The following is a 23304-nucleotide window of genomic DNA, read 5'->3' on the forward strand; positions in this document are numbered from 1 at the left end:
ATAAACTTTGCATCAATTCTTAGGAATTTATCTTTAACTTTTACCAAACCGTCCAAGTTACTCGTCTGTAGACTTTTGATGTATGTGATATATTCTCTAAATGAGGACATAAAATGATTTAGATTACGGTTTAATTTTTAATTTACTCTTAAAATAGGCATTTAATTAATCATATTATATTACGTCATCTAATCAAATTCAAATAAAAAAATATGTGTCAATTAAAAAGTGTTATTTTTTTTAACTGGCGTAATGTAATATTATTGGTGAGATGCTTTTTAGAGTACTAAAATTAAATAACCAACTGAGTCATAAAAAATGACTTATAAAATTATGAATAGTGACGCATAAAAAAGTGTCTTGCATAGCTTCCTCCAAGCATTTTCATTGGATACAACAATCTAATTAAATAACAGAAAATATACTCAAAGAGAATGTCATAAAGCAACTAAGGAAAATATTAAAACAAGTAAGTCTTATCTATGCATGAACTATAACGCACTCTTGTATAGTTTCCTAACATCAGTTATAAATATGCTCCATAGAAAGGCCTAAATTGATAAGATAGCAAAAGGGAGCTTCCTTCTAGTTTAGAACATGGGTAAAGCATTTGATATTTCAGTTAAAGCAGGCCGTGATTTCAATCTCAAAATTATTGATTACTGGAATATCAAGGAAGATTGCAGTGCCAATTTTCAGTTCAAATCAACAACTTGCAGCTCTGAAGAATCGACTAGTTGCTCCATTGGATCAGCATCTTCATCAGACATGCTTGCTGATGATGCATCATCATCATCAACTTGCTCATCACCAGAGAGTCATGATCTGCATGAGTTTTCCGAGCCAATGACATCACAACTTCCCATAAAGTAAGTTTTTTTTTTTTTTTCAACTCAAAACTTGACCAGATCTGTAGAGATAGCCTAACAGTAATTCCACGTCTAAAAAAAACCAACAAATTTCATGCTCAAAAAAAGACTTTTGGTCTTCATTTTATTTGCAGAAAAGGGCTCTCAAAGTATTATAATGGAAAGGCGAGGACTTTCACATCACTTTCAGAGGTGAAATGTGTAGAAGATTTGGCTAAGAAAGAAATCCCTTTTGTGAAGAGAGGCCATAGGCCGTCATTTCAGTCCCCAAAGGCTATCATATCAAAGAAAAATACAAGAAGAGGTTCTGCCACTTCTTTAGTATCATCCAAGACTTTGAGCTGTCGTTTCAATTTAAATTGCAAATAAACGAGCACCAGATACTACCAGAAACTTTTTGGGGGTGAATCTTATGAGTTATGAAGATCATCAACCTTTTGGGGCCTCTTTTTTCTTTAATTATTTAATGTGCATTTAAGAACATTTAATCCTTTCTGAAAAGCCCAGGAAATATTCAATTTAGTAGGGCACATTGGTACAAAAGAATGTCTCTGTAAAACTTGCATACCATTTGATTCGATATTTTGCAATCATTTTTATTGCTTTCTCCTGAGTAGGAGAGACAAGGGGTTTGGTGTATGGACAACACACTGCAAGGGGAGCCATCATTATGGCGGGGGGGGGGAGTATTGTTTTTTTTTTTTTTTTTTTTTTTTTTTTTTTTTTTTTTTTAACGGGGAAACCAAGACATTCCATCTAGAAAATAACCAGAAAAGCTGATTCTTGTTGGTAGTTTAGGTTCCATCATCAACGCAAAATGTGCTTATATTCACCAACATTGATCCATTGCTCCGTAGAAGGCAGACAAATGCAAGCACATTATGAATAGAATATTTGGTGCTTTTGTCCTTTATGGTTGGTCAAGTTATTCTCTAAGAGCTCGTTTGCTTCATGCGTTCAAATCAGTTATTTTTAATTTTGACATTTTAAATTTAAATTTTTTGTGAGAAAAAAACACTATAACAAAATTAAAATCATGAGTTTAAACCCATGAAACAAATGAGCCATGATTTTTTAATTTTTGGTTAATTAAACCTGGTTAATAGAGCATTGTAAAATGCTCCCAACTTGATTTGACAAGTAAAATGTTGACATAATTGCCGTCATGCAAGTCACCTGAACCCAGTTGAAGGTAGAGAAAATGTTGAAATTTCGTATGATGACAGAACACATCACATTCACATCATATGTATCATGGTATTTCCTTCCAAAAATATGAGAGCACTTTGGAACACTTTGCCAAAATTAACATATCTGGAGCAACTTGCCAATTCACTAAAGCTTCAAGGGCAAAAATGCCAAAAATCCTTTTAAATAATATAAGTAAACCGATACTTTATTTGGGATTTTCCAATATGTAAAAGGAACAGTAATAAATGCTAATTCATAAACATCGCTGACGAGCTTTTGTCCCTTTCTCCGTTGTTAATAATCATTCTTAAAATTTTGTAAATGGAGATCGACTTCATCATCATGTACAAACATAGATGATTTCAATGTGAAAATTGAAGAAACTTCTCAATTTTTTTGGGTGGGCTCGCCCAACAATTCAATTGAGAAGAAAGAATCAACAAAATTATTTAGGAGAGTCAGCCTCCTCAATTGTATAAGGTATTCTACTCTCAAGTCTCATCCTGCTTCCTAGCAACTGAAGCTCAGAATGCATGCCGGAAGATAGCATCAGCTACGCCATCTTCATCGTTGCTGATGCCAATTACATCCGCCACTGCTTTTGTCTTCGCCGATCCGTTACTAAGAGCAACGCCTAAAGAAGCCAGCTCAAGCATTTCGACATCATTTTCCCCATCGCCAATGGCCATTATCTAGAAGTAGGACCAGGCATTGGTGGAACCAAGATTAGGAAATGACCGCGGAATTACAAAGAAACAGTGGCAACATATTGGTTAAAATCTTATCTAAAGTATTCCATATAACACTGATCAACATTAAGCATATCTTGTTGACCAGCTGTTTTTTGGTCCAAGGACCACCAAAGTTCAAGTATTCTCTTGAAGTGACCACATGTGGAAGTTTGGATCCTTGCTACCAAAGTAATATCGTGTAATACTTCATATATATTAAATAACAATGTTGTTATTTCTTTCCAAGATCTTCCCGCTCTAGAGGAAGAACTTTGAGAAATTTTAATTAAAAAAAGATCTAAAACAACTTCCTTTGTCCGTACCTCCTTTGGAGAGACTCCCAAATGATCAAGCAGCATTTTCACTCCATTCCCTTTCGAGGTTCCGGGAGGGACGATTTCGAGCATGTCTGCCTGAGCTTGAACAACATTGGCACGATCTCCGGTTGCCTCTGACCAGTATGGGCGCAAAATAGTATCCACTCCCTCAGCACTGTCTATGAAGAGCACTTTCTGTACATCCAAAGGGCATGCACATAAGAACCAAAAGCAAAGAGATTTATTATGTTGTTAAATCAGAACCAAGTTTAGGACCAATCGCGAAGGCTCTTAGAAAAGTCTGGATGTGAAAATAATCAAACATGGACGCTCATGGAAATTGTTTGCATTTAGAACATATAAAGACTTAATTTCCAATTGCAGCCTCAAACAAAGTGTTCCCAAAAGAGTTAAAAAAACAAAAACAAAAAAAAAAGCGTAAGAGCAACAAAGAAAATTAAGAGTAACCGTCTTATACAACAAGTGAAAATGGAGCATCTCCTATATGCTATAGGAAGTGTTTGCATTGGCCTCATGTATACTATTAGGCGCATTGTTATCAGCCATACCAAGGTGGCCCATAGAGAGAGACGTACACAAATACTCAAAATTATGGATAATTCTCAATATATGTAACTAGCCTAGCCCTTTTCAAGTGGGGGAAAGAAAAAAGAGATTTAGCCTAGCCTCCTAGCTAGGGAAGAAGAGAGAGAGAGAGAGAGAGAGAGAGAGAGAGATAAGAATACCTGTATGTCAGCAGCAGCCAAGAGCTGATCCACTGAAGAAACTATCTCTGCCTGTAAACATTGTCATCTTTAGAAGTTCCCATGCGCACTAACAGATTATTCCTCTTCTGTTTTTGTTTCGTTTTGTTTCTTGTTTATTTTATTTTTTGCCAAACCATTAACAAAATTCTTTAGAAAAGAAAACAATTTTGATAGAAAAAAGTAGTATGATCTGGATGCGTGATGAAACTATTGATACCTTTGGCTCATGATATGTAGTGTGCAGTGACTCTACCAGCGGGTGATCAAATAGAGTTAAGCAACGACCCTCACTGAAGGCAACTAGAGGAATTTTCTTCTCCCAGGAGTAAAGGCATGCCTGCACGTTGTCAGACATAAATTTTTCAGCAAACCGACAAAATCTTGCATGCCAATAATATACGTAAAGTTAAATGATGTTTACTCCACTTTAAATTGAAAATTCAAACCTCAAAAACAGCAGTTTAACTTCCGGGTTAAGAATGAGTTTTAGTCAACTCCAAATGGGAGATGGTATAAACTGACTTAAAACCCAACTGTCTTTCACTCCCACAGTCATCTCTCGGTCAAACTCAACCCCTTTCCCCACATCCATCATCATTTAAACTGGTTCAATGAGAGAGCTTTAAAAACTTGAGAAAATTGGCCAGGATACGACAACTGAGTCACAGTGAATTTAGCACATATGTTCCAATAAAATTCATGAGCCGCTATTTTAGTCTACTTTAGTCTGTTGATGTTCTTGTGATATCCTATGCGGTAGTAATAACTGTTTAACTGAGATCTAATTATTGTTAATATATTCATGAAGAGTAGGCTTCTTTTCTTTAATAAACGAGTAACAACATATGTAGCTAACAATAAAAGAGAACTAATTACTATCAACTGTCAAATTATGAGAACCATTACCTCTCTACAGATAGTTGGATCCAAATTCCTTCTATAAATTTCCCGGCCTTGTCTGCCATAAACAAGTAGTCCCTGGAATCAAGTAGAGAATGATAAGAACACCGTCTGGTAATAATATTAACAATCTGGGAACCTTACGGAAATGGCTTTAAAAAAAAAATCCAACTACATCATGCACTTTTTTTATTGAAGTTTGACTGAGCATTTTAAAAAATAAGCCAGTAAAAATCTACCATATACGTTTGGTGTAGATTGGGTCCAAATCATAGTATGTATTTTTGTATTTTAACATAATTACTAATTATCTCTTCTTTTTTTAATGAGGAGAAAAAAGACCTAAACGTTTCTATTTGGCTTGTAGGGAAGACAAACCTGTATGAAAACCCCTGGAGAAACTTCTGAAACAATACCACCTTTCCCAGCTAAATCTGCCATCTTGAAAATGCTTATAACAGCTGCACGAGTCTGTTCTCGGACACCAACCAGTGACCAATTATTAAAGCAATAAACAGTATTACAAATAAATCAAGTATGTTAATGTATTTATCTAATACAATGTAGAATAATGGGAGCAAATTTCCAGTTATGTTGATAAAGAAGCCTTTTCTTACTTTTCCAGTGGCAATTACAACTTTCACACCCCTTGATGAGGCCTCTTTCAAAGCCTTGGCATTTGTTGGACTAATTAGACTTTTACTGTTTAGCAGTGTACCTTAAATGTCAAGAAAAGTAAACACATTAAAAAGGAAAAAAGTTGTGATGAGCTGAAAACGAAGATATAAACTATCATAAGCTTGCTCTCACCATCCATATCACAGAAGATATAGCTGAACTTTGGTTTGTAAAACCGAAGGCTGCCTTCTTTCTTCCTGTCTTTTGACAATTCACACATAAGTTATCTCTAAACTAAATAAGGTTATAGCAAGAAAAAGAATGGAAGATATGAATGTCAGAATTTAATATCGCCTAGAAGACAAATGCTATGATCCTTTGACTGATAGAAAGTCAAATTACCATCTGAATTATCCGTATGAGATTTAGCATTAGTTTCGGCATCATACGCACTCTGAATTAGTCCTTTCCCTTTCCACCCGAGACTTTTTAAAAGAAGTTCCTCCTCCTTCTCCATTTCCACTTCAGCCTCTTCACTAATCTCATGATCAAATCCCAAAAGATGTAACAACCCATGTACCTGCAGATGGCTTAAGTAATTACCTTATCAATTTACATAATGCCTATTAGGAAAGTAAGTGTACCTCAGTAAATTAGTTTCTCGACAATTAACTTGCTTGCCATCTTGATTTATTGAGTATTATAACATAAAAGGAAACTCAAATTATGTTGTTATACCAACCATGAGAATTCGTATCTCGTCAAGAAGAGTGTGCCCTCTTTCCTCTGCTTGTCTTGCTGCTGTCTCAACAGAAATTACAATGTCACCTAGCATAAGCTGCAATAGTTATAAAAGCATGTAAAGTTCTATTAGTCGAGTTATATCCTTGGTCTAAAGAAAAGGAAAGAAAACTTTGAGTGCTTACAATTGGAAGGTTAAGACCAGGCATGTGATCAGACATTGAGAGAACATCAGTAGCATGATCTTCGTCCCTCCACTCCTTATTAAGTTTGCAAATGAAGTCGTCATTGCATAGAAGCACAGACAACTCAACACTTTCAAATCCACCAACATCACTTATAGCATTATCTCTTGTTTTATGCGTTGAATCTACCAAGCCATCAAATGCCAACTTCATCGCCATTGGCGCATTTAAACGGAGCATTTCTGCGATGCTCTGCAGTGTAGTCGTGAAAAACAAAAAAAATGAAAAAAAAAATCATTTTTTATGGTATGCAAAATGCTTGTTGTGCTCAATGGTCAATAGGAAATCCTCATTCTCCAGAGGAAAGGAAAACCAGCCTCCCAGCTAAATATGCAACGTCTTCCTTTGTGACTCCTACCCATTACCCTCCAAAACTCTCCCATCCACATAAACATCACAACACATACTATTTATACAACTTACTCGCACTAATAAAAAAAATCACACGTAAAAAAGTACTTAAAAAATAAGTAGTGATGATTTCCCACTTGCTTTCACCTAGTCGTAAAAGGATCTAATAACAAAGAGACTGTGATATTCAAATGTAAACTTTAATATCCAAGTTTCTAATGCTTAGCATTTTCAGTCAGAAATTGCACAAGAAAGGATCCTAAAAAGTACTAAAACATCAGCAGTGATGATTTCCGACTTGCTTTCACCTAGTCGTAAAAGGATCTAATAACAAAGAGACTGTGATATTCACATGTAAACTTTACTATCCAAGTTTCTAGTACTTAGCATTTTCAGTCAGAAATTGCACAAAAAAAGGATCCTAATTAGTGGCGATGCCTTCCTACATTATGTAAAGTAAAACATTACACATACATTATATGCAGATATACAAACTATACATACATATCTGTATTCATAGGTCAACTTCAACATTGAAATTTTCAAAATTTAGCACTTTCAGTCTGAAATTGCACAAAAAGGATCCTAATTTTTCTAAAGCTAGACATGATACACATACATTACATGTAAATATACAAATAATATATACATATATCAGTATTCACATGTCAACTTCAATATTCAATTTTTCAATATTTAGCATTTCCAGTCTCAAATTGAACAAAAAGATCCTAATTTACGTAAAGTTAGACATCATACACATACATTATATATAAATATACAAATTATATCATATAATACACACACACACATATATATATACACACACACATTATATTACCAAAATTTCAGGATCATCGGGCAAATCTTCTTCGATGCAAATGCTAACACAGAGCTCCAACTCCTTCTCCTTGCTCTTGAGCTGTCTTCTCCTCGGGAGCTTCCGATAGTCCCTCTTCTGCCTCTGCGCAGCCCATGCTCGTCCCGAGCAAGGCCTCGGAGCCCTCCGGTGCTCTCCACAAAGCGCGTGCAATCGCCGGCCGAATAGCGACGATTTCGGCAGCGAAGAAGGGGCGTCGAAGCCCAGGCGGCGCGAGGACACGGCGGCTGAGGGGTGGAGGAGAACGGGGACGGCGCGTAGGAGGGCACGCGCCATCCGAGCGGCGGAGGGCGATGGGAGGAGAGGGGAGAGGCGGGTGAGCATATAGGTGGACTTTTGTGGAGCGCTATGACTACAAGGCTCTAAAGAAGCTCAATGCGGGTTGGTTTAGTGACAGTGACGGGGGCAAAAACGAGTAAATTGCAGTTTGCACCCTTATCTTTTCGGTTTTCCACATAATACAGTTGAATTTTTAACTTCAACAACTAAGGCCCGGTTCATTTCGCTAATTCGAGTTTAGAATTCAAGTTTTGTTACAGTAAAAAGCTCTCAGAAACACTCACATCTAATTTTTTGCTACAGTAAAAAGCTCTCGCACAACATCACATCTCAACTCGAATTAAAAACTCGAATTAGCAAACCGAACGGACCCTAAACTTTCAAATCAGTAGTAATTTAGGTCGAATGGTTAACGGACATTATTGACGGTTTGAGACACAAAATAGGTACATGAAATGGTATTAAAATGATAATCTTTACTTTTGATGTGTAAATATTTAATTTGATAATAGTTAGTTAATTATTAGACTTCAATGGTTATTAATTTTAAAATCCAATGTTAAAATTGAAAATTTGGGATGCATTGTGTAAGAAATCAAAATTTATAGTGCAATAATGTAATTTACTCTAAAACTGGGGTTTTACTTCTATCCCTCAAGTTAGGGTCCTTCCATAGTATCGGGTAGGGGTGTAAGAATTGAGTCCAAACTCGCCCGACCCGACCCGAAAGCTAAGTTTTTTTTTTTTTTAATTCGGATTCAAATAGTCCCAACCCACATTGTGCGGGTTAGGGGCGGGGGCGGTCTTTTTTGAACCCGATTGCCTCGACCCGACCGGTTGTGTAAGTGTAACCCTAATTCCTAAATCTATCTAACACTTCGTCTCTTCGCTGGCCTCCCTCAGTCCCTCTCAGTCTCTTCGTCTTTTTGTCTCACTCTCAGTCTCTCGCCTCCCTCCTCCAATGTCTCTCGCCTCCCTCCTCCTCTGTCTCTCACCTCCCTCCAATCCTCAGTCTCTCGCCTCACTTCACTCACGCCTCGCCTCCTCCTTCGTATTCTCCGTTCCACTTCACCCTAAAAGCCTAATCCTCACGCGTCAACGCCTCGTATCCGGCTTCGCATCCACTTCATGCTAAATCCCTAATCCTTACACTCGTCGTCGTTCTTCATTCTCCGTTCCTCTTCTTCTTCTCAGTCTGTCACCGTTCCTTGCCGTTCCTCACACTCGCCGTTCCTCACCGTTCATCGTAAGTTCCTCTTCTTCTCCCTGTTTTTCATTTTTATTTTTATTTTTTATTTCTCTCTAAATCATAGCAAACCAAACATAAACGGTTTTGTGAAATTTGAATCTTTTTGTTGAAATTTATTACTTTGTGAATTGGGGTGTTTGTTTGTTTCATTAATTTGAATTTTTTTTTATTCGATTGGCTGATTTGGGAGGAAGGTAGGACATTTCCTATCTTTTGCAATTTTTATTTATTAATATCCATTAATGGACGAAAAATGATCAATATAACCATTAAGGAAATAAGTAAATGTGAATTTGGGTTTGCCAAATATGTTTCAACTTTTGTTTTAGGCTCAATCTCCATTAGCATTTATCTCACGACCTAAATAGTTATGGCTCAATGCGGACATTTTTTTTTTCTTTTAATCGTGTGAGGTTCTTACAATGGTTTAGAAACGAATGTGGTTTGGAATTCAGGGTTTAATATTTTGAAAATGAATGTGGTTTTTTTGAAAATGAATGTAGATTTTTTGATAACAAATGTGGTTTTTAATGCAATTTTGATGCTGGTTTCTGCTTTTTTATTTCCAACCGAGGAAGAAGAGTGAAGACTGAATAGGTATTTTCAGTCTATACTTTAGTATAGACTAAAGAGGCAATTGAAAATAGAAAGGTTAGACTTTTTCTTTTATGCTGGTTTCTACTTTTTTTGTTTTATGTTTTTGATTTTTTGTTTGTTATGTGATATATTATGTTTTTCAATTTTGAAAACATAAAGGTTATATGTGATATATTACGCTTAGTCTCAATTACATGTTATCTGTTTTTAGGTTAATTTGTGTGCTAGATGGAAAAATTTATCATCCACCCGACATAAACTTCTGAAAGCACTTACAAGTCCTCTGCTGAACAGAAAGCGTCTCTATGCCTAAAGAGGTCATTACCTTGCCCACTCTCACACCCAGCCCTACCCATGTACCTAATTTGGGCACTAAAATTGAAAACGAAAAAGAGGAGGGAGACAGTAAAAAGAGGAAGAAGTCACAAAAAAAGTCTCATGTTTGGGATCATTTCAAAATCATAGAGGGTGAGGATCCAAATGAGCCTAGGTATAAGTGTATCTATTGTGGGGCAATATATGCATGTGATAGTAGGAGACATGACACCAGTAGTATGAAGGTTCACATATAAAAGCAATGCAAGAAATACCCACATAGGATCCAAAACAAACGGTAAAAAACTATGAGTTTCCAAACAAACACTGAAAGTGGCAATAATCTTGTTGCTATAGGCTTTAACAAGGAGCATTGTAGAAAAGTGGATTAAACTATTTATTTTATATGGACTATTTTGCTTCTCAAGATTTTATTTCATCTCCTTATTGTTTATGCTTTTGGACTGTTAAAAGAGGTATGGAGTCATAGATTAAAATTAGTTTTTACCAACTCGAGTAACCCGATCCTACCCGAGGTCACCCGAAAGGTTGCGGGTTTGTAGATTTAAGAGAGTGTCGCGGCCCAAAATTTTCTCAACTCACACTGGTCGAGTAGGCTCAATTTTTCGACTCAACCCGACCCTATCCAACCGATTTACACCCTTAGTATTGGGAGTCTAGTTCACGTGTGGTATTAGTTCATAAATTTTTTGTTTTATTTTCAATTTCGAGGTTCAAAATTTTACATAATTCGATAGTTTTGCATTAGGGTTTCACATTAGAGCCATGCACAATGACGTGGCTAGAAATCTTTTTCCAAGATAGGTTAATTATAACTACGACAAAATATAGTCAAAACCAATTGTTAAGGCATTACAACAAATGATAAACATTGTAAAATTTATCTTTAAGAATGCACGAGTCTAAATTTTTACTTATTATTATTGATTAACAACATTTTATTAGTATAGTTATTTAACTAAAAATGTTATTAATTAAGAGTAAGGTATAGAAATCTTGATTCATGTACTTGTAAAATGTATTTATCTCGTTTTTACCTTACAAATTATATCATATGGTTTTCATGCATTAAAAACGTCGCATGACAACTTTATTTTCCAGACTATTGGAACCATTATCTTTTTTTATTATTATTTTTTCTTTTCCATTCCTGTTAAGTTAAAAAGATTTTTAAAGTGTGAGGCCCTTAAATATATTAGGGCATGTTCTTTTATTCAAAAAATTCAAAAAAATACAACTCAAGTTTCAACTTTATTTAAGTTCACGTTCTTTTAAGTTTCAACTTTATTTAATTTTACTCAACTTTATTCAAGTTATAACTTCAACTTAAATTATAACTCAAATTCAACTAAAAAATTACACTCAAATTATATTCTAAAAGAACAACCCCTTAAATATTAATACATTTTTTTTATTGAGCTTATTTAGAAAGTAACTTCTAAAATTTGGAAGTATAAGAGTAGATTTATTATTATTATTATTATTATTTTTTAGTTGGGGCTCTGGGGGCGGGGGCTTGAGCCCCCTTTGGGCCTTAGCTTTTTGTGTCAATGGCTATGCACGGTTTACTTAAAAAACTGTCAGACCCAACAGATTTATAATGTTGATCTGGTTAGACATTAGAACCGTTTATTGGCAACCTAAATTGGATTGGTCCGTGTTAAAAATACATGTTCAAAATTACGAAACAATTACATAATTTGTTCATTTAGACTTTGTATATTCGTATAGAAAGTTAATTTTAATGGATTAGATGTAGTATATGATTTTTTTAGTTTGTTATATTTAATTTTTATCTAAATTAAAAAAATACGAAATATAGTATTAGTAACTAAAAAAACCTTTTAAGAAAAAGTCCAAACAACGGTTAAACCATACCATAACTTTATGGTATGGTGTGTTCCTAATGTCTGAAACGGCTGCATACAAAATATTTTCCAAACTGATAAAACGGTCCCGTCTAAAAAATTTTATGGTTTGGAATCGGACCTGACCACAACACTAATTCACATTTATGGTCCATTTAGTTCGCTGATTTAAATTTTTAATTCGAGTTGATATGTGACTTTATATGAGAGTTTTTTATTATAGCAAAAAAGTTAGATGTGACTGTTTTTTAGAGCTTTTTACTATAACAAAATTCGAATTCTAAACTCAAATCGGTAAAATAAACGGGGCATAAAAATCCTTAAAACATATCAACTAACCTTTAACCACATATTCAATAATTTTGTGGCAGCATCAGGCTAATATAATACTAAACCACACGGTCTATACTTCTCTTTTTAATTTAATAAAATATATTTCTTTTTTTAAGGGATAAAATTATTTTAGTATCTCGTGTTATAACGAAATATATTCTTAGTATCCTATGTTTTTAATAATATTAAAACGGTACTTTAACGTTTTTTAAAAACATATTCTTAGTACCCTGAAACTGATTTTTGAGACTTAAAATGATCTTGGTGCCATTCTATTTAATTAACTAAAACATAATAAATCTAAAAAACAAATCATGAATTTTTTGATTTTGTTGTTTTCTTTTAAATATTTTATTGTTTTAAAATATTTTCATATTTTTTTAAAATATTGATTTCTATATAATTAATAAGAGAGGTAGTTTAGACATTACATGTTCTAAAAATCAATTTCAAAATATTAAGAAAATGTTTTTAAAAACGTTAAGATACCGTTTTAATATTATTAAAAATATAAAGTACTAAGGCCCCATTCATTTCACTGATTCGAATTTAGAATTCGAGTTTTACTATAGTAAAAAGCTCTCAGAAACAGTCACATCTAACTTTTTTGTTACAGTAAAAAATTTTAACATAAAATCACATTTCAACTCAAATTAAAAATTTAAATCAACGAACTAAACAAGTCCTAAGAGTTCACGTACCAAATTGATTTTATTCCTTTATTTAACTCTAGTGCCAAATATTATTTTATCTCCGTTCAATGTGGTTAGTTTCCAAATATTATTTCATTAATAAAAAAAGTAGTTTTTTCGGATAATTAGAAAATAAAACATAGTTTCCTATTATATAGCACTAAAGAAAATATCCATTTTTTTTTGGACAGAACACTTTTTTTAAGGGTTGGACAAATCATTTTTATTTGGAAGAGAATGATGCATATTTCTGAATATCACAGTCGAAAAGAAGTTAAAATATTTTTTTTGGTAACCAAACTTTGGTCTCGTTTATTTCACCGATTTGAGTTTTCAATTTTAAGTTTTTACAGTAAAAAATTCTCAGAAAATGTCACATCTAACTTTTTCTGCTACAATGAAAAGCTCTCAAAAAATGTCACATCTCAACTCGAATCCGTGAAGTGAACGATGCCTTTATGTGCGTGTTTTTGGAACCGATTTTAGAAATGGTTTTCACGTATTTTAAAAAATAAAAAATAAAAAAAAAGAAACTCGAATCCGTGAAGTGAACGATGCCTTTATGTGCGTGTTTTTGGAACCGGTTTTAGAAATGGTTTTCACGTATTTTAAAAAATAAAAAATAAAAAAAAAGAAACGACGTTTATTTAATAAATGTTTTAAAAATAAAAATAAAAATGAAAATAGTGAGAATGATTTTTATTAAGCTTTTAGAAATACAGTTGAAAGTTGTTTTTATTTTTATGTTTCATTTTTTAGTACTTGTCAATAATATTATAATACATTAATCAATAAACACGATTTTATTTTTTTATTATACTCAAAATAATCTCTTAAAAATCCAACCAAACGTAATTTCAGAATCGGTCCCAGAATGATTATCAAAATAATATAATTTTTACTTTTTATTGAAAATAAAATCATTTTAAAACTAATTCCAAACGCACTCTATGTATTTTTTTTTGGCAAGAATACGTGAGCTTAAAATATGGTTTGATGATCTGTCATTCCAGCGCTCGAAAACCTATTTCGATAAGAAGAGTTTTTTAAATTCGAGCTTTATGTGTGCTCGTCGTTAGTGTGCCTCAAGTGTGCATATGTCCATCTAATGGATCATTGATGTTACGGTTGGGGTAAGAATTCATGTCATGATTTGAATCATGATTCGTAACGCACTATAATATTTTATCTCATAAAAAATATATATAAATTGAAAATGATTCTGAATTATAATTATAAATTCTTAAATATTTATTAATATTATACCGAAATGACTGTTTATTAATTTTTAATAAATTCATGTCATGATTTGAATCATGATTCGTAACGCACTATAATATTTTATCTCATAAAAAATATATATAAATTAAAAATGATTCTGAATTATAATTATAAATTTTTAAATATTTATTAATATTATACCGAAATGACTGTTTATTAATTTTTAATTGAATGTAATTTCCCTTTCAAAAAAAATACGGTCTTTTTTTTTTTGGCGGAAAATTAAAGAAAGGGTCTGACAAAAGAAGAGAGGAAAAAAAAAAAGGACGAAAAAATCTAAGCTTAGCTGGATATAACGTGGGAAATCCATTAAATTAAATCCAAATCCAACTAAACCAGCTTCCAAAACCCAAACACTCCCTTAACCCACTTGCCAACCCAACTCTCACTCCCGTCTCCTCCGACCCTCTCTCTTTCTCTCTCTTCTCGATCTTTCCCCTCCAATTTCCCTCTCTCTCTCTCTCTCTCTCTCTGCAATTCCGTGTCTGACCAGCTTCGGGTCTTCGTCTTCTCAACAGGAACCAGAGAGAGAGAAACTGGATCTACCTCCCTTTCTTCACAATCTGCTCTTTTCCGTCTCGATTCTTCTTCGCAATCGCCTTTGAATCTCCTTTTCTTTCCGACGCGGTTTTTCAGATTTGTGTATTTCTTCATTTGTATCTTGCTGTGAGGTGTTTTAGATTATTTCTAGGTTTGGTCCCGAGTTTCTGTGTTCTTCAGTATTCTGTTTCCTTCTAGGGTTTAGTTCTTGAGGAGTTGCCATGGTGGGTTCCGCGAGTCTGAACGGGTCTTCGCCGGCGAAGAAGTACGGCATCACGAAGCCTATCTCCTTTGCGGGTCCCACCGATGCGGATCTTCAACGAAACGTTGAATTGGAGAAGGTAATTTTATTTTATTTGTCATTTTTGGAAGTTTTAATTTGGAATTTCCTAGTGTTTAGTTTCCTTTGTGAATTAGTTATAGTTTAAATTCTTTGTGAAAAAATTCGCAGTTCTTGATTGATTCGGGGCTTTACGAGAGCAAAGAGGAAACTTCGAAGAGAGAGGAGGTTCTTGGCCGTATTACGGAGGTAATCAATCGTTTTCATTTATCATTTCTGCGTATTACCCATTTGTGAGTCCAGGTAGACCTTGCTAAAGTATATGAATTTGACAATATTGGATATATTTGGCGGTTTAATGCATTATCAACAATTATTTATTTATTTAATTTAAGGCTCTATTTAACGTGTATTTGTAATCCAAATTTTTCTTCGTGCTTGTTCTGGAATGGTATTTTTTTTGTTTATTTTGTGACTATAATTTTTTTAGTGATGATGAGCTTGTTTTGTCAGATGACTCAGATCTGGATGAATATTCATGCAGTGCGATCTATATTACTTTGTCTTTTTTGTGGAGTGGAAATGCATTATGCCATATTCGTTGCTCAGTTTTCTACTAGTTTTACAAGTTTCCTTGATGCTCTTCACGTTTATTTATTAATTATTATTGATTATTTAAAATTGATGTTGCCATCTTCTCATTAGACATCTTTAGTATTTTATATGATGTTTCCCTTGCATTGGATGCTTTTCATTGTACAATGAGTTATCACCAAATTAACGTTCGCGCAGATTGTAAAAGATTGGGTGAAGCTGTTGACTCGGCAAAGAGGCTACACCGATCAAATGGTCGAGGATGCAAATGCTGCCATTTTCACCTTTGGCTCCTACCGATTAGGAGTAAGTGGAAGTTTATGATTTTTCTTTCAAATGATGTAAGAGAAGTTGTCTTTTTTGTTGTTTTATCCTTGCCCTTGTTACTGTCTACAGGGTTTCAGGGTCCAAAAGTGGAGTTGCAAATTCTTATATCATGTAACCTTACAAATAAGGCATCTTAATTTTTAACCTTTTTTTTTCTTGATCTTTTCTAGAGGGTTATCTTCTATCGTCTGGAGTTAACAGGATAGATTTAAGGCCTGTATTCTTGATGTGGATTCCAAAGCTGATAGTTTAAATTTGACAAACAAGGATCTGTGTTTCATCTTGAGGAAACTTTTTGACAGGCACACTGAAGGCACCTATTCTTATATCATGTTTACTCAACAATGCAGCCGATGAGGGTGAACTAAGCCAGAATTTATCCTCGAAATTGTTGGGTGTTCTTCCATGTCTAGTTGCTAGCATATAATAAAGCTGCACAACGCTTCATACTTCAATCAGTGGAAAGCAAGTGACTTCTTAAAAACATAGCAACTCCTACGCCTGTAACTGTAGTGCATCAACTAACGCTCTTTTTATCATTAAGGGACTTTTCTCTGCAAATACTGGAAATATGATGCATACCGCAGGGTCAAATTTTCTTTAGTTTTTATGTTACTGAAAGTTGAACTACAAAATGTGAATTCCACTTTTTTTTTTTGTGTAACATTGTTGCTGCCTTGCCATAATATTTTTTTCTTTAATTATTCTTCACTGAAATACCCGTTGTCTATGATTATATATTTGAAGATATAGCAATTAATTTATATTTTTGACAGGTTCATGGGCCTGGGGCTGACATAGACACCCTGTGTGTTGGGCCATCCTACGTGAATCGAGAGGTGATTACATGTATTTATGAATCCTGATTTTTGTGTAGTGGATTTATTTCCCTAAATCTTTATCCAACACACTTTTGTATTTTTCCAGGAAGATTTTTTTATCGTTTTGCATAATATCTTGGCTGAAATAGAAGAAGTTACAGAACTTCAACCGGTTCCTGATGCCCATGTCCCAGTAATGAAGTTCAAGTTCCAAGGAATATCAATTGATCTTCTTTATGCGAGCATATCACGTTTGGTTGTTCCAGAAGTAAGTTTATAGTATAACTTCTTTATCTATATCTGTGTTATTCAAATGGTATGTGTTTTACATACTTGTGTATATTTATGCTGTTTGTATTTTGTAAGCTATGTGACCACATGAGCAATACTAAACGACTCGATTCAAGCCCATGTGATTTATGTTTTGCCCGACACACACTTTCTTTATAGTGCATCCTTGTAAACTATTGACTTTTGATGATAGCATGAGCGGCAGTTAGCAATTTGAATTGAATTTGGATGCTTGTTCTTGTTTTCATTTATTGGGCTAGCACTGTGACTATGGAACTAACTTTTGAACAGGATCTGGATATCTCTCATGGGTCTGTACTATTTGACGTGGATGAACAAACTGTCAGAAGTCTTAATGGATGCAGGGTTGCTGATCAAATTCTGAAACTTGTCCCCAATATTGAGGTGAGTCTATCGTATATTTTTATCCTGGTTTGCATACTTTCATGTTTTATTGTAGTAACACTTGCTTTTCTATGTAATTGTAGCATTTCCGGACCACACTCAGATGTTTAAAGTTTTGGGCTAAAAGGCGTGGTGTTTATTCAAACGTAAGATTGGTGCATTTCTTAATTGCACTGACTCATTCATATTAGTCATTTCTCTGCCTTTTATTTTTGATTCACTTGTTTTCCCTCATATAGGTCACTGGATTCCTTGGTGGTGTGAATTGGGCTCTTCTAGTTGCTCGAGTATGTCAACTTTACCCCAATGCAATCCCTAGTATGCTAGTTTCTAGATTTTTCAGGGTATATACACAGTGGCGATGGCCAAATCCTGTGATGCTCTGTTCAATTGAGGAGAATGAACTTGGATTCCCCATCTGGGATCCCCGTAAAAACCCTCGGGATCGATTTCATCTTATGCCCATAATTACTCCTGCATACCCTTGCATGAACTCTAGTTATAATGTTTCAACAAGTACTTTACGAGTTATGATGGAGCAGTTTCAATGCGGGAACAAGATCTGTGAGGTGAGAGAGAACATAATTCCCCCCACCCACTTCCCCAAAAAGAAAAAAAGGAAAAAAAAAATTTCCTGGCTACATTTGACTGGAGTTCCTTACCCTGCTGGTTTTGACAGGATATTGAGCTGAGCAAAGTCCGGTGGAGTGCTCTGTTTGACCCTTATATTTTTTTCGAGGCATACAAAAACTATTTGCAGGTGGACATACTTGCGGCAGATGCGGACGATTTGCTAGCATGGAAGGGATGGGTGGAATCTCGACTTAGGCAGCTTACTCTTAAGGTAAAATCTATTTCTTTCATGTTGTTGTTAACTTGTTATAGTAAGAGTATGTTTCTCTAATATGTTATTTGTGTTCATTATGCTTTGGTCTTTTAAGAAAAGAAAAACTTTTATATGGTTTTTGTTAACGTTTCCCAATTTTTCTTGAGCAGATAGAGCGAGACACAAATGGGATGTTGCAGTGCCATCCTTACCCACATGAGTATATAGACACATCAAGGCCATGTTCACATTGTGCTTTCTTCATGGGCTTGCAGAGGAAAGAGGGAGTGAGAGGTCAAGAAGGACAGCAATTTGACATTAGGGGTACAGTTGATGAGTTTAGGCAAGAGGTAAACATGTATATGTTCTGGAAACCTGGGATGGATATTTATGTTTCACATGTTCGTAGAAAGCAGCTCCCCACTTTTGTTTTCCCCGATGGGTATAAGCGACCTCGATTGTCGAGACATGTAATCCCACAGGCTATAAAAACTTGTGAAGATACTGTGGGGTGCCAGCCTTGCGCTACTGAAAAGAAGAGAAAAAATGATTCTGAGGCAGTGGATGTGAAGTCAATCAAACCAGAGAAGCGGGCTTCTATTAGCCCACAACGGGTAGCTTCTCTTTCTCCAGAAAATAGTACTAGTAGGTCTGGTGGGGTTGGATTAGAGCGCCTTAGAACTGGTGTTGCACATTTGAGCTCTGAGGTTGGGCCGTCTGGTGAACTGTTGGAAAGTGAAAAGCATTTTGTTCAGAATGATGTGGAGATGGTTCAAAATGCCGTGCAAGAATCTGTTTCTCTAAAAGAGCAGGGATCTACATGTGTGTCTAATTTGCTTGGACAGGTTAATGAGGTAAAGCCAGTGGAACTCGTGGATAGGATGGAGTCTGATGTCTCATCTGAGGTATCTGTTTCAGAGCTCAAGGAAACACATCAGGTTGGACTTGATGGAGAAAGAGTTGGAAATTTGGTTGACACTGAGTTTGGAAATTACACCTGCCGGGAGGATCCTGAATTGGACAGAAGGTGCTGTTGATGTCGACTGAGATATAGTCAAAGTATGTAATCAAACGACAATGATAGAGAATGCTGAAAGTACGTTTAAGTCAAAATCTAGTGTGAAGAACCTCAATTGCGAGGTGAGTTTCTCCATTTGAAGACTTTGGATTAGGAATTGTTGCGGATGGCTGTGAGAAACTGGAAGTGCTGGAGATAGTGAGTCAGGGATCTTTGCAGGGTGATGTTGCGGATTCAGATTTGCTTTCGGATGGCGCCACCACTGTTTGTGTGGTACTTAAGAACCAATTGTCAGAAGAAATTAGAGGTCTTTCTCTTAAACTTGAGTTTTTTATCGCTAAGTCTTTTAGGAACTTATAGTTATTGCTTTTTTACCTCTTTCGTTTTCAATGATTTCAAATACCATCACGTTTCTCAAGCCTTGTGAATGCACTTCTATTTGTACCCTTCACAATTAATCTGCAATAGTTGGGTTCAGAGTCGTAGGGATCAACATGTTTGTTTATAGTTGGTTCTATAACGTCCATGTTTTCTTTTGCAAAGATGTTGCCAGATCTTCTACGCAGCTTTTGAAAAATGGTAATCTATTTACACAATCTTCTAAATTGTGCATATGTGGTGGCAGGTCATGCACCGCGATGTGTTATATTTGCAGAAACTGTGCTCTCCTTTTTTTATTTTTTATTTTATTTTTTTTATTTGTGCAGCATGTGTGACTAAGCACGATCCTTCTTTTTTTCCTCTTTGTTTTATCAGGAACCTAATCAAGTCTTGAACTCTTTGTTTGGTATAGCCAAATGTTGCATTCGATTATGTTGCCATTTCTCAAGATGGAGCTAGGTCAGATTCTATATTACAGATAACAGTGACAAGGCATGTCTTTGAAACTCAATATCTTTCTATACCAGTCATTATATCTTTATACTGGCCTGGTTGGTTGTGTGTGGATCTTCTGTATCAGGTTAAGTCTGAGGTCCAGAGTGTAAAGAACATCTGAGGTGAATCATAGAACAAGAGTCACTCATGCGAAGAAGAAAGCCAGCACCTTGGTAAGTGCCTCATTGATTGGTGGCTTTCGTGGCTCTCATTGTGGTTTTCCAGGTGTGGATGTGCACAAGATCAGGCGGACCTGGAGTGAAGGTTGGGGCTACCACCGACCTGACGCGCATCTGGGCGGTCTAACTTATGGTTTGAGAGATTTAACAGGTGTTGGATTTGCGATGTTGTTGAAGCTGCAAGCACCTAAGAAGCTACAGGCGCATGCTGGTGCTTTAAAGACTTCATGGCCTTGTTGTTTGAGCTCTTTTTCTTGTGGCTATATAGCTTTACTGGTGTCGGATGTACCCTAGTCTTTTTATGAGATTTATATTAACTTGGACAAATTAGCAGCCAAGCTCAATGCTTGGGCTGTAGAATGGATTCTCTCGTCTAACCCGCGTCTATTGTAACAGTCTGTATCTTGTTAGTGAAAAACAATCGTTCATTCCAAGCAGCTTCTCTCACTTCCTCTCTATCTTTTCTTTTTTATTTTATTTTATGGTTTTTCTTTTTGTTCTTTTTTATTTTTCCCCCCTGAGTTCTATATACAATTATAAAATACACACAAATAATAGAAGGGAAAACCTACTCTCTATTAAACATTATTATTAGACTTTCGCCCTGAACTTCTCTCATCACATTTGTATGAAAGAACGAAATGTTGCCTCATTATAAATTATTACCACTCATCTATGTTCCTTTAACGGTCAGTAAGTTGTTCTTAGAACATTTTCAGAAGTACTTGTAAATTGAAGCTTGTTTAGACGAAGAATCATACATAAATATGTGTATGTCTTATAAAATCTTCAGGGGAAGAACTTGATTTTCCAATGGAAAAGGCCGCTGAGGCTGCTGTTGACGGTCAAATTTCGTCAATAAAAATCGGTCAGGTTACCTCTTGATTTTCCTTTGGATTATTGGCCTGTGTATAGTGAACGTAATTTGTTGAATATGTGTGTTTGTGTGTTAACTAAATCATGCATAGACAAACGACACGAGGACTTTTATAGTGGTTCACTCTGTAAAATAAGAGCTACATCCACTGTGATTTTGTATTTCTTTTGAGAAGATAACAATTTACAACAATTGCTCTCATTAAATCTCTTTTTTATTTGCTGGAATCTCTGAACCCCTTCCTTACTGGGGGTCTTCCTCCTTTTATACTGGGCTTCCTTCGCTTAGAGGGTTTCCTTCATGGGTGGAAGCACTCAAGTGCTATTCCTTGGTAGGCCCAGACGTAGCCCACTAATCAGCACTGTTCACTCAGCCAATTAGTCTCATATTACGGCTCTGTGCTTCCCCGTAATACTTTCCTGTCCCCTGTGGGGCGGTTTGAGAGCTTGCAATTAATGCCTGCAGAAGTCCTCCACTTTTGCACGCAACCCGTCACGTCCTCTAAAGAACATTCCCCTCGTCGTTAGCGTTGCTTAGCCCAATCGCCCTCTTTGGCGGTCCTTTCTGCGGTCGAGGGATCTTCGTGCCTTAATCTCGACGGCGCGATCTGTCGACGCCAGAAGGAATCGTCGCCCTAATTTGGACTTCGTGCTTTGGGCTTTCCAGCGGAATAGGAGGGAGCCGTGGACGTCGAGGGTTGTTGCTTGGCGGAGAGTAGTTAAGACCACGTGTCGCATTATCGTTCGTCCATGTGTCCGTCACATTTTCCCACATAACAGCTACCCCCTAGGTCGAGGGCTCCTTTTAGGCGGCCTCGAGCTTAGGTTCGGTTGTCATTCCGTGCTTTGGGTGTGGAAAATCGGTCCCGAGCCTTCGTCCGCAATGATGGCCTGGGCGCTTCGGATTTCCTTCGGGGGACGCAACCGTCGCGTTGATTGATTTCTCATGATGATGTACGGCCTTATTTCGAAAGGACGAATATGGACCCTTGGATCGCGACCTCTCCGTTTCCCGCCCTATTTTATCATCGTCAGATCCGGGCAGGATTCCCTTGCCGTTGGATTTTAAAATCTTCATCCAACGGTCAGGGTTGAGGATGTCCGTTCCTTTAAATACCTTCTACGAACTCGAGAGCCATTTTTTCAAAACTTCAAACTCTCTTCGCACCTGTTGGACTGCTGCCTTCTTCGCCGGAATCCTTCATCTCCAACCTCCGGTTCGTGCTTCTTGCTCTTCGAGGCGTATCGCGAAGCCGATCTTTCTTCAAGACTTTCCCGGGAATCCTTCTTCACCGGTAAGCCTTTCTACCCTCTGTCGGCTTTTCTTACTCACGGGCTCATCCTCTCCTTTTTGTTTGAACCATGTGTATATGTATAAAAAATGTGCGGAATGTAGAAGTTAGGGAGACTTACTCCGTTTTGTTTTTCCGCATTGGATAGTTCTGTCCCCATCTCTTTGTTGTCTGTGCGCTTCTGGTTTATGGGTTCTCGGGAACCTGGAATTCTATGAGCACTCGCCCCTACCATTCTCATATGAATGGTCGACGTCAAGTCGAGGTGTTTGAGTAGTCGTCGCTTAGAATAGCCATCCTTTCTTCCTCTCGACGTTAGGGTTTTAACTTAGCTTCTTGTCTTTTTAATCACCAGAACAATGGCCCAAAGTTCCCCCAGTCGAGAGGATTCTCCTGTCGTCCGTCCAGACCCCCATTTCTGTGGTGGAGATATCATGGTCTTCTTCGTCTTCCATCGTCGACTCCGTGCTGAGAGACATAGAAGACGTCGGGGCCAGATATGAAGCCATATACGTACCAGGTGACAACTTTGGTAGTGAATTTGACAGCCTAGAGCGGATATTGGACGAGGCAGTAGAACGGATCCCCTTCACGGGGGGTAGTGTAGGCGGGGTGGCTGCCTCGACGGTAGATGCCCCCCTGGCCGCCACAAGTGGTGATCCGGATAGGCCCTTTTTTACCGCCGATGTGGTGGCGTCGAGGGTCCGGAATAAAGATATCATCCGGGCTGTAAA

General features: G+C 36.3%; 3 protein-coding genes across 7 annotated transcripts; 2 read left to right on the forward strand and 1 right to left on the reverse strand.

The window, feature by feature from the left end:
* Positions 1–597: 597 nt before the first annotated feature.
* On the forward strand, positions 598–1308 carry LOC21389332. Its single transcript, XM_010097153.2, has 2 exons — positions 598–869; positions 1004–1308. Exons 1-2 carry the CDS (start codon positions 598–600, stop codon positions 1236–1238), a joined length of 507 nt encoding a protein of 168 aa, XP_010095455.1. The 3' UTR covers positions 1239–1308.
* Positions 1309–2239: 931 nt separating this feature from the next.
* Positions 2240–7957, reverse strand: LOC21389333 (endoribonuclease YBEY, chloroplastic). The gene is made up of 12 exons (XM_024164978.1): positions 7572–7957; positions 6320–6571; positions 6136–6231; positions 5796–5973; positions 5586–5654; positions 5393–5493; positions 5154–5246; positions 4782–4853; positions 4093–4212; positions 3855–3905; positions 3115–3303; positions 2240–2752 (listed from the first exon to the last, which is right to left on the reverse strand). The coding sequence occupies exons 1-12, from the start codon at positions 7932–7934 to the stop codon at positions 2585–2587; spliced, it is 1752 nt and encodes a 583-aa protein (XP_024020746.1). The 5' UTR covers positions 7935–7957; the 3' UTR covers positions 2240–2584.
* Positions 7958–14583: 6626 nt separating this feature from the next.
* LOC21389335 (nuclear poly(A) polymerase 4) lies at positions 14584–20836 on the forward strand. 5 transcript variants are annotated; one of them, XM_024164988.1, is made up of 12 exons: positions 14584–15126; positions 15237–15314; positions 15858–15965; positions 16763–16825; positions 16914–17075; positions 17390–17503; positions 17587–17649; positions 17743–18072; positions 18183–18347; positions 18500–19654; positions 20104–20396; positions 20554–20836. In XM_024164988.1, the coding sequence occupies exons 1-10, from the start codon at positions 15007–15009 to the stop codon at positions 19364–19366; spliced, it is 2070 nt and encodes a 689-aa protein (XP_024020756.1). In that variant the 5' UTR covers positions 14584–15006; the 3' UTR covers positions 19367–19654; positions 20104–20396; positions 20554–20836. The 5 variants fall into 5 exon arrangements, with proteins under 5 accessions (XP_024020756.1, XP_024020755.1, XP_024020757.1 ...); XM_024164987.1 differs by having other exon boundaries at positions 20104–20187; positions 20309–20836; XM_024164989.1 differs by having other exon boundaries at positions 20141–20187; positions 20309–20836.
* Positions 20837–23304: the final 2468 nt, after the last annotated feature.

Source organism: Morus notabilis, unplaced genomic scaffold, assembly GCF_000414095.1.
Source record: "Morus notabilis unplaced genomic scaffold, ASM41409v2 Scaffold59, whole genome shotgun sequence".
NCBI classification, from domain to species: domain Eukaryota; kingdom Viridiplantae; phylum Streptophyta; class Magnoliopsida; order Rosales; family Moraceae; genus Morus; species Morus notabilis.